The sequence below is a fragment of the Argentina silus genome (assembly GCF_951799395.1).
Source record: "Argentina silus genome assembly, chromosome: Y".
In the NCBI taxonomy this organism is placed as follows: domain Eukaryota; kingdom Metazoa; phylum Chordata; class Actinopteri; order Argentiniformes; family Argentinidae; genus Argentina; species Argentina silus.
Window position 1 is genome coordinate 52503331 of NC_139654.1, and position 20084 is coordinate 52523414.

Genomic DNA, 20084 nt, shown 5'->3' on the forward strand with positions numbered 1-20084 from the left:
GTGAGAATCTCTTTCGGGATTCCCACGCGGGAGATGACTTGAAACAATGCCTGCGCTACACACCTGGCAGAGATATTGCGCAGAGGTATTGCCTCGGGGTATCGGGTGGCGTAATCTATCAAGACCAACACAAATCGATAACCCTGTGTACTCCGGTCAAATGGCCCGATAATATCCATCGCAATGCGGTCGAACGGGTTCTCGACCACTGGTAAGGGCCGCAAGGGGGCCCGTGGAATGGCCGGGGAATTTACCAACTGACATTCCCGGCAGGAAGCGCACCACCTACGCACCTCTGCCCGAATCCCCGGACAATAAAATCGAGTCATTATACGGTTCAGTGTTTTGTCATACCCTAAATGGCCCGCCATGGGGTTGAAATGAGCCGCCTGGAAGACCATTTCGCGGCGGCTGCGGGGAACCAACAACTGGGTTATTTCCTCCTGACTATGTGAGTCACGACTTACTCTATATAACCTGTCGCTGATAATCGCAAAATAGGGGTGGGCGCGCACTGTGTCTGGCCGTATCAAAGTACCATCAATTGCTATCACTTGGTCAAAGGCTGATCTTAGGGTCTCGTCACGAGACTGCTCGAGGGGGAAGTCGCCTAGCAGCGGATAGTTCGGCGGGGAAATCTCAGGGTGAGGCGCCCCCGCCGGCTCCGGCTCCCCGGCAGTGTCGCGAGGCGCCGCCTCGGCACAGAGCACATTACACGCCTCACACCTCCCTAGCTGTCGTGCACGCATCCCGGTAGCCCTCTTTACCGCTTGAGGAAACCCCTCCCAATCCACACCTAGAATCAGGGGATGCGTGAGGCGTGGGCTAACCGCCGCCTGTACACAATGTTTTTTCCCCTCAAAATGGATTTCGATAGCGACCACCGGATATTCGTGAATGTCCCCATGCACACACCTCACCCGCACCCTCGATGCCTTCAACAATGCCCCCGGCCGAACCAGGATCATGGACTGCATGCAGCCCGAATCCAAGAATGCCTGGTGCGTATCATGCTGTATCCTTACCGGAACACGATACGCCGCTCCTGGTCCGGGGGGAGGGCCCGGTATGTCGCCGATGCGGACGACCTGTCCCACCTCCATCGCCTGGCACTCGGCCTGCACGTGGCCCGGCCGTCCGCACCGCCAACACACCCCCCCTGTCGCTCGAGGTGCTACCTGTGGGGCCGGGGTCGGCTCTGGATGGGTGCGCCCCTGCCATCTCGACCTTGGGGCGGGCGCCGGCCTCTCTCCTTCTGGTCCCTCGGGTCCTCCTGGGCGTTGCCCCCCCCCCCCCCCCCCCCCCCCCCCCCCCCCCCCCCCCCCCCCTGCCACAGGGCCGGGGTTGGTCGTTGTGGCCCCCGCGGTGGGAGGGAGAGATGGTCCCCCACCAGCCCCACGGCGGTCTTGAGGTCCTGGGGGCGGTGGTACGGGCCGGGAGCCCCGCGAGGAACTGTTCCATGACCACCCGGTACCCGACCTCCACCGCCGAGTTGATCTCGGGGTCCAGCCACCGCCATGCGCTGTCCTGCAGCTGCTGGGCGTAGGCGAAGGGCCGGCACCCCTCCTCCATTGCCAGGGCCCGAAACCGGCGCCGGTGTTCCTCCGGTGTAAGGCCCAGGCGGTCCCGAATCGCCCGGGCCAGGGACATGTAATCCCGTTGGGCGGCCGCCGGCAAACTGTGGGCCGCGAGCTGCGCCTCCCCTGACAGGAGGAGTAGCAGATGGTAGGCCCACTCTCGGTCCGGCCAGCCCGAGATCCTTGCCGTCCCCTCGAACACTGCGAGGAACGCCTCTGGGTCGTCCAGGTCCCCCATCTTCTGTAGCTGGACCTTGGGGGGACCTGGTGCCGCCCCGGTCCCCGGCGCCGGCCCGATGACCCTGGTGAGGTCCTGGAGGAGGGCACGGTCCGCGGTCCTCGCCGCCGTCAGCTCTCCCAGCGCCGCCTGCTGGGTCTGCTGCAGGATCGTCTGCTGCTCGAGATGAGCGATATCCTCGAGACCGCTGCTGCTAGCGTCTCCATTCTCCGCCTTCACTCTGTGCCCCACGTTGGGCGCCAATGTAACAAAGTCCGTTTATACACAGAGGCAGACGCAGTGTTACGGTAAGGGAAAAACTCTCCCGTTTATTCATCAAGTTCAATGTCACACTCTCTGGGCTTTCCAGCCTCGTCAGCACGTCTCTCTCTCACGACTCGCCGTTCCCAGCTCTCCTCGCCTACTGAAATGGCAGAAGCACACACATCTTAAACCTTCGCCAACGAGACTTCATTTGCAGCAGGTGTGCAACAAAGTCTCGCCGACACAACCCCAGCCACGGTCCTGTAGCTCCCTCTTGGTAAATTCTAGAATTCTTGGTAAACTGCATCTCAAATGGTTCCCAACTTGAGAGAGTCCCCTCATAAAAGGGTCTTGGTATCTGGATTGATCATAACTTCATAACTTGCTTTTATTCATATGCATAAAACTAGGACCAAATGTGTGTCACTCTCTGAATTTTCGAGCACTTATGAGCTGTTTCCTTCTCTTGAGAGGCTTGATAACTACCGGCCCTGGTTCTTACAGTTCTCCCTCCTAGAGTGCAGCTGTTTTGGTTCTCACAGCTCTGGCTCTCAAGATTCAAGTTTCAAGATTCAAAGTGTTTATTATCATATGCACAGTAGAAAACATGTTTCCCTGTACAACGAAATTCTTGCTTTGCTGTCCGCAGAATGCCAACCAATGTAAAATATACAATACTAAAGAATATACAATATATACTAAACAAAATGTATAAGACAGCAAAATTTAAGGCATAAAATAAAATAGCAGCAATAATAATAATAAAACAGTGCAAATGTAGCAGTGCAATTATGCATGTGCAAACTGGAAAATTCATAGGTCTGGTTTTAAAACAACAGTATGGTTCTCAAAGTTCTGTTTCTAGAACACAGATCTGGTTCTTATAGTTTTGTTTCTAGATACTGTACCAGCTGTGGTTCTCATAGTTTTGATTCTAGATCACAGCTCTGGTTCTCATAGTTCTGATTCTAGATCACCTTCTGGTTGTCATAAGTCTGGTGATGATTCTAGAACACAGCTCTGGTTCTCATAAGTTGGTGCTGGTTTTACAGGATTTCTATTGGACTTTATCTCCTTTCCTGTTATCAAGGGCTTCACCTGTGCTGCAGCGGTAACCATAGGTTTTGGCCAGATTAAGGTGAGAGTGACACACCACACACACACACACACACACCACACACACACACACACACACACACACACACACACACACACACAGAGGTATACAGTTACTGCTGTGCTGTTTCTCCCTCACTAGAATATGCTGGGGCTGAAGGGTGTTCCTCAGGGGTTTTTCTTGGAGGTCTACTACACTTTCTACAAGATCCCAGAGGCAAGGTACAGTAAGCTGTTGTGAAACATATCTGTGTCTGGGTGTGGGTGGTGGGGAGGGATTTTATAAAGTGTATTTGTGCGGGGTGTGTTGTGTGTGTGTGTGTGTGGGGAGGGATTTAATAAAGTGTGTGTGTGTGTGTGTGTGTGCGTGCGTGCGTGTCCAGGATAGGAGACGTGGTGCTGGGCCTGCTCTGCCTCGCTCTGCTGGTGATGTTGACGTGGATGAAGAACACCCTGGGCCCCCCCTTAGTGGACTCTCCCACCTATGTCAGGGTTGCTAGGAGACTGGTGTGGGGGGTCGCCACTGGTCAGTACCAGCAAAGACCATTAATAACTGACAAGATGCACGTGCGATCATTCTCAATGGGAATTCGCCAACACGGAAAGTTAGGCTAATGAATATTGATTGTATTCATTAGCAAAAGCCAATCAGTGAGCACCACGCTGAGAGCGATATGAATATTCATGAATGGTTGACACAGTGCGTATGTGCACACAGGCTCAACTCCAAAAAACATTGTTTTTCTCAAAACTAGCGACATGGCATACTTGCTAACTAGTAACTACTAGTACCTGAACAACTTAGGCATCTAAAGTGGAGGTCTCTTAGTTAAGCCCAAAAAACTCCCTAGCTATGGCACTATGTTTTAGGTCATTGTCTTACTGTATAATGAAGCACCTTCCAATGAATTTGGAGGCATTTGCTTGTACTCAAGCAGACAAGATGTTTCTGCACACTTCAGAATACTGCTGTCATCAATTAAGACAAGTTAACCGGTTCTTCTGGCAGCTATACATGCCTAAACCATAGTACCACCCCTACTATGTTTCATTGATGAGGTGGCATGCTGTAAATCTTGGGCAGATCGTTTTTTTTCCAAACTTTCCTCTTGCAATCACTCTGGTACATGATCATATTCGTCTTATCTGTCCACAAAGACTCTTTTCTAGACCTCTGTCGGCTTTTTAGGTACTTTTTAGCAAACTGTAACCTGACCATCCTTTTTGATGATAACTAGTGGTTTGCACTTTGCAGTGAAGCCTCTGTAGTTCAGCTGGTGAGATATTCTGCGGATGGTAGTCTCTGACACATTCCTACCTCCTAGAGAGTGTTCCTGATCTGTGAGACAATTGTTTTGAGGATGTTCTTAATTATGGTGAACCTTCTTCGGTCATCCACTGTAGAAGTCTTCCACCTCTGCTTTCTTTCTTTTTGAATGATGTTACAAACTGTTGATTTTGGTAAGTCTAAGGTTTTGGCTATGCTTCTGATAGATTTTTCTGATATTTCAGCCTCAGAATGGCTTCCTTGACTTTTATTGATGTCTCTTTGGTCCTCATGTTGGCAGACACCAATGGTTGACTCCATAGGCAAATACAAAGCCTAGAATCAATACTAGACATTGACAGCTCTCTTATGCCTGCACAAATGACGTGACGGAACACACCTGACTAACCAGAAACACCTGTCAAGCCAATTTTCCAATACTTTTGGTGCCATGAAATAGAGGGACTGTATAAACTGTATGTATAAAAAGGGTTGTAATTTATAAATGGTGAAACTGAAAATCTGAAAAAATTAAATATTGGATAAATCCTGAGAATCTCTACTTTAACATCATAGTAACTGTTGATTTCAAATCCAAACTGTTGGAGCTAAAAGAAGACAATCCTCTTTCCAATACTTTATAGACAGTACTGGCTATGTCTAGTCTCTAAATTACCTAATTGATTTTCAAGTTTTGACTTGGACCAATAATTGAGAGAGTTACTTGAACCAAAAGCTAGTTAATCCAAAACAAAATCTATAAGAAACTGTACCCATATATGTTACACTAGTTTAATTTACCCATTTGGACTACAAACATATACTTGTTTTTTATTTTCCATTTTCACACAATCATTTATATCTTGACCTTGACAGATATCTCTCCGCACAACTAGATAAGAAAATAATAACTGACAGATATGGGACCCATAATAAATGACATAAATAATAATAATAATAATAATAATAATAATAATAATAATGAAACAAAACACAACAAAGGAATCCAAAAACTGAATATACATACAGTATTGTGGTACTGTGAAAGGGTTATCCACATGTCAGTCATGCCATTAATTTTCTCATTGCCTGGCTCCTTTTAAAAAATGTACTTCTTTGTAATCGTAAAATGTGTTTAATCTCCTCCATTCCATATACACTCACCGGCCACTTTATTAGGTACACCTGTTCAACTGCTCAATAACGCAAATATCTAATCAGCCAATCACATGGCAGCAACTCAATGCATTTAGGCATGTAGACATGGTCAAGACGACCTGCTGAAGTTCAAACCGAGCATCAGAATGTGGAAGAAAGGTGATTTCAGTGACTTTGAACGTGACATGGTTGTTGGTGCCAGACGGGCTCTGAGTATTTCAGAAACTGCTGATCTACTGGGATTTTCATGCACAACCATCTCTAGGGTTTACAGAGAATGGTCCGAAAAAGAGAAAATATCCAGTGAGCGGCAGTTCTCTGGGCGAAAATGCCTTGTTGATGCCAGAGATCAGAGGAAAATGGCCAGACTGGTTCGAGATGATAGAAAGGCAACAGTAACTGAAATAACCACTCGTTACAACCAAGGTATGCAGAAGACCATCTCTGAACACACAACATGTGGAACCTTGAAGCAGATGGGCTACAGCAGCAGAAGACCACACCGGGTGCCACTCCTGTCAGCTAAGAACAGGAAACTGAGGCTACAATTCACACAGGCTCACCAAAATTGGACAATAGAAGATTGGAAAAATATTGCCTGGTCTGATGAGTCTCAATTTCTGCTGCGACATTCAGATGGTAGGGTCAGAATTTGACCCTTGTATCAACGGTTCAGGCTGGTGGTGGTGGTGTAATGGTGTGGGGGATATTTTTTTGGCACACTTTGGGTCCCTTAGTACCAATTGAGCATCGTTTAAACGCCACAGCCTACCTGAGTATTGATGCTGACCATGTCCATCCCTTTATGACCACAGTGTACCCATCTTCTGATGGCTACTTCCAGCAGGATAACGCGCCATGTCACAAAGCTCACATCATCTCAAACTGGTTTCTTGAACATGACAATGAGTGACTCCAATGGCCTCCACAGTCACCAGATCTCAATCCAGTAGAGCACCTTTGGGATGTGGTGGAACGGGAGATTCGCATCATGGATGTGCAGCCGACAAATCTGCAGCAACTGCGTGATGCTATCATGTCAATATGGACCAAAATCTCTGAGGAATGTTTCCAGCACCTTGTTGAATCTATGCCACAAAGAATTAAGGCAGTTCTGAAGGCAAAAGGGGGTCCAACCCGGTACTAGCAAGGTGTACCTAATAAAGTGGCCAGTGAGTGTAGTTCCCCAACTGCAAGAGGTATTTCTGAGTCCTTCCTTGTCTCTCTTGTTTCCCACTAGGATGTCCAGAGGGACCTCTACACCAAACACCTCATGAATGTTGGTTTTAACGCTCCTGGATGTAGTTTTGTGGGAGGGTATGTGGCCCATTTTAGGAAAACATTAATGGGAAAGAGGTTTAAGTGTCTCATGTTCATAAAAACAGATGATAAACATGAATTTAGTGTTTGAACAAAAAGGCGGGTAAATAGAACAGTGCTAGACACCTGAGAAAAAGAGGAAAAATAGGAAAAACAGGAACAGCATTTACATTGGTTTACCATCCACTATGTCCTTGGTGATAGAATTTAGTTCCATCTTGTTCCAATTTAGTTCCATCTTGAGTTTCATGACACCATTCCTCTTTGTGACGTTCCAGTGCGTAATGCTCTGGTGGTGGTGGCAGCGTCTTGTGTGGCATTCTCGTGGGATGAGTTTGGTTCCCACGTCTTTACCATCACTGGAAAGACGTCACAGGGTCTCCCCCCCTTCAGACCCCCACCCCTGTCCGAGACCACGCCCAACGGTACCATCGTGTCCTTTGGAGAAATTGTAGAGGTGAGTGTCTGAGTGCCGGACCAATCATGCATTGAGAATCTACTGAACAAATACACTGGTAAAGCGCTTTAAAACCAAAGAATACCATGACAATGAAAATATTAACAAACTGTCTGGGGACAAACATAGCAAGCTTGTATTGGAATCTCCATAAGAGACTAGTAAAGATAGCTATTTTAGCTAAAACATTTTTATTTGGTATTCAAGACATACAGTCTTGGCCAAAAATATTGGCACCCTTGCACTTCTTTCAGATAATGCACCACTTCTCCCAGAAAATTGTTGCAATTACAAATAATTTGGTATTCACTTGTTTATTTATTTTGCTTGCATTAGACCAACACAAAAAAAACTGAGAAAAGCCAAAAAGCCAAATCTGATGTCATTGCACATGGAACTCCAAAAAATGGACAGGACAAAATGATTGACACCCTCAACTTAATATTTGGTAGCACACGCTTTGGAAAAAATAACTGAAATCAATCGCTTTTTGTAACCATGAATGAGTTTCTTACACCTCTCTACTGGAATTTTGGACCACTCTTCTTTTGCCAACTGCTCCAGGTCTCTCAGTTTTGAAAGGTACCTTCTCCCAACTGTTTTGAGGTCTTGCCACAGGTTTTCTATGGGATTTAGATCTGGACTCATTACTGGCCACTTCAGAACTCTCCAGCGCTTTGTCCTAAATTTCCAAATTGTCCTAATTTCTGGGTGCTTTTTGAAGTATGTTTTGGGTTATTGTCCTGCTGGAAGACCCATGACCTCTGACGGAGACCCAGATTTCTGACACTGGGCCCTACATTGCGCTCCAAAATTCTTTGGTTGTCTTCAGATTACATGATGCCATGCACACAGTCAAGGCATCTGGTACCAGAAACAGCAAAGCAACCCCAAAACATCTGTGAACCTCCACCATGTTTGACCATAGGGACCGTGTTCTTTTCTTTGAAGGCCTCATTTCGTTTTCTGTAAACGGTACAATGATGTGCTTTACCGAAAAGCTCTATTTTCGTCTCATCTGTCCACAGGACCTTCTCCCAGAGGGATTTTGGCTTCCTCAGGTAAGTTTTAGCAAACTCCAGTCTGGCTTTTTTATGTCTCTCTGTCAGCAGTGGGGTCCTCCTCGGTCCCCTGCCATAGTGTCCCATTTCATTCAGATGGTGACGGATAGTGCGAGCTGACACTGTTGAACCCTGTGTCGGCAGATCAGCATGAATTTGTTTGGAAGTTGATCGAGGTTCTTTATCCACCATTTAAACAATCCTTTGTTGCAATCGTTCATACTTTTTTCTCTTCCATCCATGTCCAAGGAGGTTAGCTACAGTACCATGGGCTGTGAACTTCTTGATGATGTTGCGCACAGGCGACACAGGAACATTAAAATCTCTGGAGATGGATTTTTAGCCTTGAGATGGACATGCTGATCCACAATTTTGTTTCTCAAATCTTCTGACGATTCTTTGCTCTTCTTTCTTTTCTCCATGCTCAGTGTGGTACACACAGACACACAACACAAAGGTTGAGTCAAATTTTCTCCATTTAAACTGGTTGCAAGTGTGATTTCTATATTGCCAGCATCTGTTACTTGCCACAAGTGAGTTATTAATTTTTAAAAGGTGTCAATAATTTTGTCCAGTCCATTTGGAGCTCCATGTGGAATGATATCAGATTTGTTTTCTTCTCTGATTTTTTGTGTTGTTCTAATGCAAACAAAATAAATAAACATGTGAATACCAAAGCATTTGTAATTGCAACAATTTCTGGGAGAAGTGGTGCATTATCTGAAAGAAGTGCAGGGGTGCCAATATTTTTGGCCATGACCATTTACTAATATAGCTGAAAACCGATTTAGAATCTTCTAACCTGTGCAATTTCACACTGTCTCAGTTTCTGGGATAATGGGGAAAGTGAAATAATCAACACTAGTATTTTTTTTTTACATTTGGAGCAAGTATGGCAGCGAAATATCAGTGTTATCATGTCAGTGTTACAGCGCTACTTAGCCAATCTGGTATAATTGACTAATTGACAATTAATTGACAATTTCTGTCCAATCATGTCACAGTGATAAGTGAGTGGCAACCAGTTAATCCTGTGTCTCTGTTTGGCAGGATTTTGGAGGAGGGTTGGCTGTCATTCCATTCATGGGTCTCCTGGAGAGCATTGCCATAGCTAAAGCCTTCGGTAAGATCCCTCTATTCTTGGAATCTCTTTTTCAAGTTAGCCATGATCACAAAACATACAATGCCCTGCGTATTTGTATAGTATTTGGACATCTAAGTATTTTGTATCTATACTTGTTTGTGGTCGCATATCTTTTGCATGCAATAACTGCCTGAAGTCTGCAACACCCACCAGAGGCAAAGTGACATCCAGGTGGTAAAACCTCACAAATGTGGGGAGGGGAGGTCCAACTAGCGGTAGCACAGATCTCTGAGATGTAGATGCCCCTAAACAGAGCCCACGTAACAATTCCTCTGGTGGAATGCCCCGACCCTCCAAGGGAGACTGCAATCCCTGCCAACTGTACCGCTCGGCAATTGCCTCCGTCCATCCTTTGTCCTCTGAGTACAGTGGTTCTCAACCTTTTTGCCTCTAAGGCCCCCCTGTGTCCAAGAAAGTATTTCATGGCCCCCTTACTGTACATGCTACATTAACCTAGTCCCGCCACAATAATGACACAAGTGCATATTTTCCTTGTGTATTAAAAATCTGTGTGTTGTCAGTGCCATCAGCCTATATTATTTGATTATTACTTTTTCAACAAAACATAAAATTAATTAGAATTACTTAAAAATAAAGTAAAAATATAAATTAATTTCTCAAATAAATACAGACTTTTGGCACTGTGGACATTTTTTGTAGCTTAACTGCACAAGCTTGTCGGTGTGAAGCCTTCTGCAGGCTTCTGGCAATAATATGGTAAATGCGTGGAGAGATCTTGGACAGGGCAACATGCATGTCATCCTCAAGGGTCAATCTGGCCCTGTATTTAGTTTTCAGGGCTGTCACGGCTAAAAAGCCAGCCTCACACAAGTAGGAGGTGCTGAATGGTCTCAACACATTCATTGCTGCATCATGACATGTTTGGTACTCAGTACTGCACTCTGACCAGAATGTTTCCAGTGGAACAAGCTCTCAAAGGGTGCCATTTGACCTCAGAAAATCATCCACTGCTTAAAAAAACATCTTTTGCCGTTGTAGTCCTTCTTAGCTCTTTACAAAACAAAAAATCCTCCTTTTTCATCATTTTCCCATTCATAGCGAACATATGCAAGTAGATGTGACATTTTTTAGACGTCTGATGGCAAAGTCATGAAGGGGCGCAGCACACTGTACCATTATATCCTCAGGCATAGATGAGATGCAACGTTTGACAGTATAATTTGCTATCGGTATTTTCGCTCATTGCTTGGATTTCTTCTCTCCAAACAAATACCTCATTATCTCAGTTGCACAAGGCATAATTAAGGTTTCCCCAATAGTATGAGGCTTTTTCTGTTGTGCTATTTTCCTGGCCACCGTGTAGGATATTTTAAGCAGTTTGTTATCCACAGCTGTAGTCGTCTTCATCTCCACTTTGTCGCCGAGGGCGAGTTTAATATGGCCTTTCCCCGGCCTGAACATCACTCCCAGAGTTACCCAGGTTATAGCGGGCTAGGCCCAAAGCCTGAGAAGGGTCCTAGCACAACGGGTAAGGCTACAGGTCACGCTGAGTATGTGCTGTGGGTGTGCACTCCGGAGGAAAAGCCGAAGGATGAGGAGGCAGGGAACTCCTTCGTTATTAGAAAGGGGCCACCCGGGATGGAGACGGAGGCACAGGCCGGGCCTAGTGAAAGGAGGGCATCCACCAAGAAGGAGAAATTACCCTTGAACACCCAGGAGATGGAGCCAAAAACTATGAAGGACAAGGCTACGGATACCGCACCGGTAAGCATTAAACGTGAGTTAAGGCCACGACGACACAGTGGGCTGGTCTATACAACTGATTCTGACACCGAGTCGGCCGATATACATCCGAATATAGGCCGGAGGCTAAGCCCAGCAGGCACACCTACTATCGGCCGAGAGCTGTGATAGACAAACGTATGGGTCGCAAAACTCCCGGAAGGACCACTAAACGCCAGGGGGTGCGAGAAAAGAAGGTGGTTACACCACCACCCCCGCCAATATCACCAGCCCCGTCGGGACAGACGGAGGATCCCTCCTCGGATACATCGGAGGATCCCTCCTCGGATACGTCGGAAAGCATTCAGCCAACAGCATCCACTACTACCCAGCAGAAGGTGAGGCAATGGAGTATATAGAACTACCACCCGGCTGGGTGGTGGTGGACGAAGTAACCTCCCTTCCCGGCTCACCTGTCCAAAGCTGTTGGCCCCCCTGTCTCGACTGACTCCCCTGGTTTGCCTCTTGCCCCTCTCCTCTCGCCTGTCTTCCCCTATTCGCCTCCCACAACCACAGATGTTATTCAGGAGCCAGGGACCGATCCGGTCCCGCTTGAACAGATGGAGGAAGAAACGTCTGAAGGTAAAACTGAATATGTGACAGCAGTTGTTGTGCCAGAGGATGACCCAATACAGGACCCCACTTTAGAAGCGGGGACCTTACAGGAGGCTATGCTACAGACCCCCCCTCCAGAAATGTCTTGCGAGATCGATCTCACTGATCTCTACAAGTTTTTCCTGCCACAGCTGGAGATGCCAGTCCTGGCCATGGAAAAGAAGATGGAGCCGTTCATCAGCCCTACCTTCCCGGATCAGTAAAATGATAAGTTGATGCAAAACATATGTAACCACATAATTGCTTATAGATGATAAAATAATTCACAAACTGTGTAACTGCATAATTGCATACAGATAATGAGTAGAAATCAAAGATAATGTGATTGAAGTGATAAGTTGATTCAAACATATGTAACAGCCTACACTGCTTAGACATAACTAGAATGTGAGTGTATGACCCCGTGTCACTATATCTGCTTAGGCCTCGTTGTAATGACGGCCCGCTATCAAAGAAAGTGCTAAAAATGTAAGAATAATCATGTTTGATTGTGTGATCTTGCTCAGAAATAATCACTGAAGTAAGATACTATATTACTGAAAAGTTGTAGTCATGGGTGCAAAGTGTAACCACTGTAGGAAAGGAGATATGGAGTGAGGCCCGCCGGGAGGGGCAGGTCAGGTGGTGGAAAGTCCCCAACAGGAAAGTACCATGGCGTCCAAAATCAAGTGTGAACTTGTGTGCCACTCAGTTCTTTGGTAAAAAACCCAAAAAAACTCTGGGCCTGTCCTTGTATTTGTCATGTTTTGTCTGTAAATGTGTAATCAACTTGGAGGGTCTCATACACTCGTTAGACAGCACTTGAGAGCAAACTACGCATTGTGGGTGAGGCAAGCCTCTGCTCCCCGGGAACACTACGATGCCATAGTTAACGTAGCTATCTTCATCTTTTCGAAATATTTTAGTTATAGCATTAGCTGAGTATTTATGCCTTTTGCTCGCTGTGGCCTCACTGTCTGTTGGGTCTGGGTTTACTCTCATCAGAAATCGAATCGGTTATTGTTGGTTGATTGCTCTGTGAAATGAATTGGTCGGGTGACAGTTGCGAAGCATGTAGCTAATATTTCTACTTTTTGGCACAGAGCAAGACATTTCATCTAATTTTTATTTAATATTTATTCTTTATTTATCCAGGGAATAGTAGATGGAGTTATCTGTAATATTATTTGATTTTGCAATTATTTTATTGATATGAAGTGCTATGTGGATTATACCTATCGTATAATGTATAAGTCATCTCACGGCATCCTGGCAGCTCTCCTTGTTGAGAAACACTGTCTTTGTAGATAGGAGATGCCTAGGATATTTTACCATGAGTTTCTTGGTAGCATGCCTGATTGCCTTGATGAAGGTAAGATCAGACATTGACCCCCTGTCCATCCTCCTCAGTCTGGCTGGAAAGCCAGGGCTGAGGAGAGATGAGAGACTCCTCTTCAGGGGAATAATCCATCTCCTGGTCAGAGATGGCACTGCCCGAAGCACATTGAGACATGCAGTTGAAGTGAGGTTGTGTATCTTGGATTTAGGGAGTGGAAAATAGTTAGTGAAACAACAAGTTTTACCTTCTCCATCAAGGAGAATAAACGTTCCCTCCTTGTAAGCTAAATAATCACATGAATTCCATTTGATAGTCTATCACAAAAATCATTTGGTTGTGTTGATTTTGGCATTTTCCTATTGGACGAAGTCATATATAATCGTAAAAATACATAGCATAAAATAATCAACTGTTCCGCTTATGATCATATGAGATTCTATGAGTCCTTCAGCTGCTGATGCATTAAACCAAGAGGCAAAGACCCCTAACACGCATAACTGACATTTTTTTCTAGATATGCTTTGCAGCTCTATGCTGCATTATAGCGGCAGAGAGCCCAAATGATTTTATCTGATTATTTAAATTAAACAATTACCAAATATTTCATTTGTGAGTTATACTTCCTGCAAACCCATTTATATACGCGACAGCCAAACCAAAGTCGTGACCTACTCTTTGAAGGATGGAACCAGAGGACAGGATAAACAAAAACCTTTTCTGTGTTGGAAGCTCTTTTTGCAGCATGCTTTAATTCAGGAGCTAATTATATGCAAAGAATGTCAAGCTTTTTGTCTCCCCAAAAAGTCCCCAAACCCCTGCTCGATCACTCTGCTCTTCCACCTCGGCTGGTCGCCTGGCACCGCCGCCTCTACGTGGATGCAGCAGCCGCACTACTCGGTTACGGCTTTTCACTATCCTGGCACCACGCTGGTGGAACGAACTTCTCACTGCTGTCATGACTGCAATCTTCCGCCGTAGATTTAAAAAAAAAAAAAAAAAAAAATTCCTTATTCTTCCTGTGACTGCCAATGGCCCCTGGCCCCTGGTCCGAGCATAGATGATTCACTTACTTAAACAAATATATTTGTTGTAAGTCGCTCTGGATAAAGGCGTCTGCTAAATGCCATAAATGTAAAATGTAAATGTAAATCTTTCTGCCGCATCCATATCAACAACTGCGCATCTCATAATCTGCTCTCACGCTACCGTCCAAAATCCAAAACAATAAAATCTCACTCTCTCTGAATCCTTTCTCTGTTTTATATATACTCACCCCGCACGTTATTAGGAACACTATACTAATACTGGGTAGGGCTTCCCTTTGCTCTCAAAACAGCTTCAATTCTTTGTGGCATTGATTCCACAAGATGTTGGAAACATTCCTTTGAGATTCTGGTCCATGATGACATGATTGCATCGCACACTTCCTGCAGACATTTACAAGGGAGCCCTACATACACATAATTTACAATCGTACATCATACAAAACTACAACAGTTTAAAACACAATCAGGAAAAACAATCATATTTTTCAACAAAGGTGTCCTCGATCAAAAAAATGAGGTCTCATGCTGGGTAGGCAGTCACAAATCAAAAAGCTCTTTTGACGCACGCAGCAACTACGTGTGTGTGTTATCTGTGGCAAGTGAGCGCACTACACACCTCGTCAAAAGCCACATCAATGTCTCAAAATAGCACGCGCAAACCAATAATATTGAATTTATTACACCACAACAGCCCCCATTTGCCCAGTCATGAAGAATGATAACTACAGTGTGTTATAAGAAAGGAGGAGAGAGAGAACTGCACATCAAATAGCATATAGGCCTAAATCTATTGTCTACCCACTGCAGCAATACACTGTTATTAACTCTTTAGAATAAAAAGGGACACAGTCTCTGCCTACAATCAGCCAGCAATTCAAGGTAATGCACAGACTCCACTCATCAGGCTATAAGTAAAGTCTTGTGTCATATTAGTTTCATGATGAATGCTGACATCGGCCACCAATAACAATCAAACTTAAGTAGCACAACAATGCAAACTTCACTCATAAGGCTGTGAGTAGGCCAACAACACAACATATATGACAAACAGCCAACAAGACAAACAAGACAAAACAGCCAACAACCAATAAAGTGTTTTACTTATTTCATTTGAAGACGACGTCCTGTCTCCCGGGAATTCAGGCTCTGTACAGAAGCCCCCGACCAACCCTCTTGTAACAGGTGTGTATCCTCAGCCTGCAGGGTCTTACCCACCTCAGCTGCTGACCGGTCCCATGTAGGTTGGTGTCGATTGGACTCACTCCGCTGTTAACAGTCTATGTCCCATAGTTCCTCCCAAATCTTCCTCTACCCACCTCAGATGCACTGAAAAGTCACCCCAATAAAACCGTACACCGAAGTGGGTAATCTCTATGGTTAACGACTGCTCCAATCTTATAAGAGTGCCCGATGGTGTGGTTGCGGATAAAATGTTTATCGGTAAGGATAACTTACCCAAAGGAAGTAATAAGGGGCCAGATATAACCCTTCAGATCCTAAGATGTAATATGCACAGTAGTCTATAATGTTTTATGTCACCAGGAAGAGGTAAAATTGCTTATGATGGATGGAATGACTAAAAAAAAATATATATTTAAGAATTAAAATTGAGAAAACCGTTCCTTTAAATGCAGGTTAAATTCTTTAATGATGGCTTAAAGCATTGCAGCGTTACAGGCAGAGTGATTAAATGGTAAAATGCTAGTATTCAAAAAACGATAAAAATTTGAAAAAAGTCTGTCCCTACTCTGCCTGTGAAATTTAGACAAGTCCCAGTTTCACTCCGTCGAGCGTAGCCGGTTCCTCTATCCGCCATGGCCGTTGTTGTACAAAGAAAGGTCCGCCAAGGTCCTCCGTTGTGTTTGAGTGGCGAGGCCGTCAGTCAGAATTCAATCAGAGTGTGAGCTCCGGTCACGGAGAATCTGCTCGGGTGCTAGAGTATGGAAGCTCCCGTTTCCACTCCGGGGTAGTCTTCAACACACTCAGTCCTGCTCCGGTCCTTCAGGTGTTACGCTCCGCAGCGGGGAATGACCGTTGTACTGCTCCGGGGAGCTCTTTTTATATTCTCAATAATACCTTCAATGGGGCTTCTCTTTACCCCCACCCTCTCTTATGGGGCTTCCTGTTCGTCTAACACCAGAGTGCAGGTGCTTTGTGTGTTTGTCCCTAAATATTTGTTACACACAGTGTGTTTTTTATTCATGCTTGTATTTCTGTGTTAGACATAGTGTCTGTGTTTGTCAGGTCATATTAAGTGTTTTTAGGGAAGTTCTTTTTAGGAAGTGTCTCTGTCCCTCAACTCTCAGGGTCACAAGACATATAATCATACACTTTAACTTTTATACTCACTTAGTCAGGCATAGAATTCGATCTAGCAACTCAGTCAGGCATAGAATTCGATCTAGCAACTCAGTCAGGCATAGAATTCGATCTAGCAACTCAGTTAGGCATAGAATTCGATCTAGTTCATTCAGTCAGGCATAGAATTCGATCTAGCAACTAGTACATCACCCTGAGTTCGCACCCATGCTTAATCATGGGCATAAGGGCACCTGTTGTTATGTCTACTAGACATAATTATCACACTCATGCTTAACCATGGACTCAAGGACATTTTTTGCTACGTCTGCTAAACCCTTCTTTTCACACTCCTGCTTGATCATAGATACAAGGGCACTTTTTGTTGTGGACTTCTGCAACCTGACCCACTACATCCCGCAGATCCTACACTATTAACCCTTCTTGTGCCATACTAATCTAGGCATTTCTCAAAGTTAACATTTAGTACATATGGTATACAATCAAACATTAGCACACATGATTAGCCTACTTCAGTAATCATCCCTGAGTAAGATTACACAATCAAACAGTTCTATATTTCTATATTCTTAGTACCTTTCGTGTTAGTAAGCTGTCATCCCAATGAGGCCCAAGCAGATATGTTGACCCAGGGTCATACACTTCTAATTCCTCTTATTTAGTTATTCAGTTACACATATTCGAACCAACTTATCATTTATAAGCAGTAATGTAGTTTACACCTATTTTAATCAACTTATCATTCATAAGCAGTTATGCAGTTGCACCTATTTGAAGGATAGATCAAAGATAAAATGTGTTTCAGGAACATCCGCAGCCGCGGTGTCCCTCGTCAGGTTGGGCCCCCAGCTGCTAAGCTTTTTCTCTTTCTTGCAGTGTCGTGGTGATTCACCAAGGTTGCTCTCAAACCTCGGGCCAATCCTGCTGTGCTTAACTGAGTAACGTTGGGAATGGTGTTTAGGCCGGGGGAAGGCCATACTAGACTCGCCCTTGGCGACAGTCTATGTGCATATATTCTTTATGAAGATATCGATGACAGCATTGTAGAACTCCTCTTTCTTGGCCTTCAGTTTCTTGAGTCTCTTTTTCAATTGATATTAAGGCCAAAGATGAAAGTCTTCCTTGCTCCATCCTGTTGCAACAGTACATCTTGATGTGTTTTAAGGCAGAAAAAGACGTCTCCATCAACGCTGTGGTGGCTGGAATGGTCAACACTAATTTCAGCCGTGTTGTTGCCTCTGGAACAGTATGTTTGAGGTCATTTTCAGTGAGGACAGTGGGAAGCTGAACGGGCGATTTGACCTGGACCAAAACCGGAGGCCATGGCCAGTGTCTCCCCATCCCAGTCACCGGGATCTCCTGCATAAGCCGGAAAACCTTCCTTGCGAAGCCCTGACTGGTAGAGGGTGATGGTCTGTACAAGCCTAGAGTTCGAGTTCCATCTTGTGGGTGCTGCCCTCGGTGTGTGCCGTTTCACCACTCCATCCAGTAGATGGGTGTTTTTGTTCGATTTGTTAAAAAATTATGCACTATCCACTGTCTTCAAGAAAATCTTACACTCAAGAATTGATTTTCGCTGACTGAGAGAGCACCAGGTTCAATTTGTGGCCATAGCAGTGAGTAAAAAGAGCTTCGGGGACTGTTTCTTTTATTTTCACCTGTACTCCATTGAGGTGTGATGCCATCACAGATGCGCTTTAACTTTTCATTATGCACAGTGATGTTCAGCTACTCATTCAATACGAGGTTGATTCTCGTATTCCCAAAGGTTTTCTGAGATATCTGGTTCTGAATATGGACAGCTGATTTCTCATGCTTGGCGATTGCTTTTGCTAAATTGTTGAGCTCACAGTAGCCAGCATTGGTCCACACATTGTCGCTGGCACTGAACAGCAAGCAGGGGAAGCAGAAAAGCCTGCTCCGATCAGCACAGCCACATAGCCAGTCCTTTCTTGCTGCTGAAGATGTGCAAGTTCGGGTGTTGGTTTCCCATCACATATTACTGTACGCCTTTCCTTAAAGGAAAGCCTTGCAAATTGTTTTAGACGCAGTACCATAGACATCTTCTTGTTACACTAATGTGGTTAAGCACGGCAAGTTTTGAATAGTGACATAAAGTGAAGGGGGAGGTGTGAGGGTGTGAGTGCGATTCACAAAGCACATTACTTAACAAATGATATGTGCTCTCCATCATAATGTGCATTTACGCTCAAAAGCAGTGCAGGTACCTGCTTTCAGATGTAGATATTAAATGATACACATACGGACTGTGCGTACGCAAATTTGTTAGAATGCTTGCATTGGTTTTCATGGCAAGTGAGAGCAATGCTGCACTGTATTGTTGTATTGTTTTTATGTGTTGTTTTGTAATTGTATTGACGTTGTGGACAGGGCACCTGCAAAAGAGGCCTTGGTCTCCCTGTATAAATAAAGGTTAAATACAATTTTAAAAAACTGTCGGTAAGAGCTGTAATGAAAAATCTCTGACCAGTTTGTGGAGAAAAAAAAAACTGTTAAAAGTCGGTGTAGGAATAAAACGGTTATATCACACCAACATAACAAGGTCAGTTATTCAGTGCCAATGTTTTAGCCTACTCCACGAGCATCAGTAGGATTATGCATGTGTCTCCCACAACCATTGTGCGCATCGCCAATTTTCGCAGTAAGCCTGTCCAAATTTCCTTGGTCCAAGTGTACAAATGACTGCATCAATAGCCTACATCCAGCCAGAACCAGTCCCTCATTTGGCATGCAGTAGTAGACTATACAATAGTGCTGTCATCATGTTTGCTTTTGTGTTAGCCATTTGAAATGTTATTCTTTTCAAATATTGCATTGCATTCGGAAACAAGATTAGCTATGGCTTCTAATTCTTGGCTTATGATATTCTGTTAATTTGTCATTGCAGCTCTCCAAGTGAAATTGATTTGGGATAGTGGCTCCCTAATACAAATGTGTGGCTAAACTGATGGTTAAATTGCCAATACCTCTGTAGCCAACAGAAATAGTGTCTATACGCTATCAAGTTCACTGTAGGGTTGAATGTGTCCAAGTGTATTTTTAACACATTTATTAAACCTATAGTCAACTTTATAATGACATTACAACATTTGATAGTGTACACAGACTTCCTGTAGCCAACAGAAACACTATCCGACAGGCAGTTGTTTTTTTAATGTCAGCTTGTGTTTTGCATTGCAAACACACCTTTGATAAATGTGCAAAACTTTGACAAATGTACCAACTCTACAGTGAACAGTTTAATGACATTACACCACTTGATGGTGTATAGACACTTCTGTAGCCAACAGAAATAGTATCTAATAGGCGATGTAACCATCAGTTCAGCATTTGGCATATTTGATTTGGGTTTTGCATTGGATTTTGCTCTAATTGTGTCTTACAACCATGCCGTTCACTTGTGTATGAGAACCTTTAGTGGTATAAATTGGTACTGCTTCA

The 20084-nt window shown here is 44.5% G+C and overlaps 1 protein-coding gene across 1 annotated transcript in view; it reads left to right on the forward strand.

Annotated features, from left to right (window-relative positions):
* The window catches only part of slc26a11 (solute carrier family 26 member 11), a 46267-nt gene that overhangs the window by 9857 nt on the left and 16326 nt on the right, over positions 1–20084 (forward strand). The window contains exons 4-8 of the mRNA XM_083696701.1: positions 3111–3196; positions 3317–3396; positions 3558–3700; positions 7198–7376; positions 9488–9560. Of these exons, the coding sequence (XP_083552827.1) occupies positions 3111–3196; positions 3317–3396; positions 3558–3700; positions 7198–7376; positions 9488–9560 (561 nt within the window). The remainder of the gene's footprint in view (positions 1–3110; positions 3197–3316; positions 3397–3557; positions 3701–7197; positions 7377–9487; positions 9561–20084) is intronic.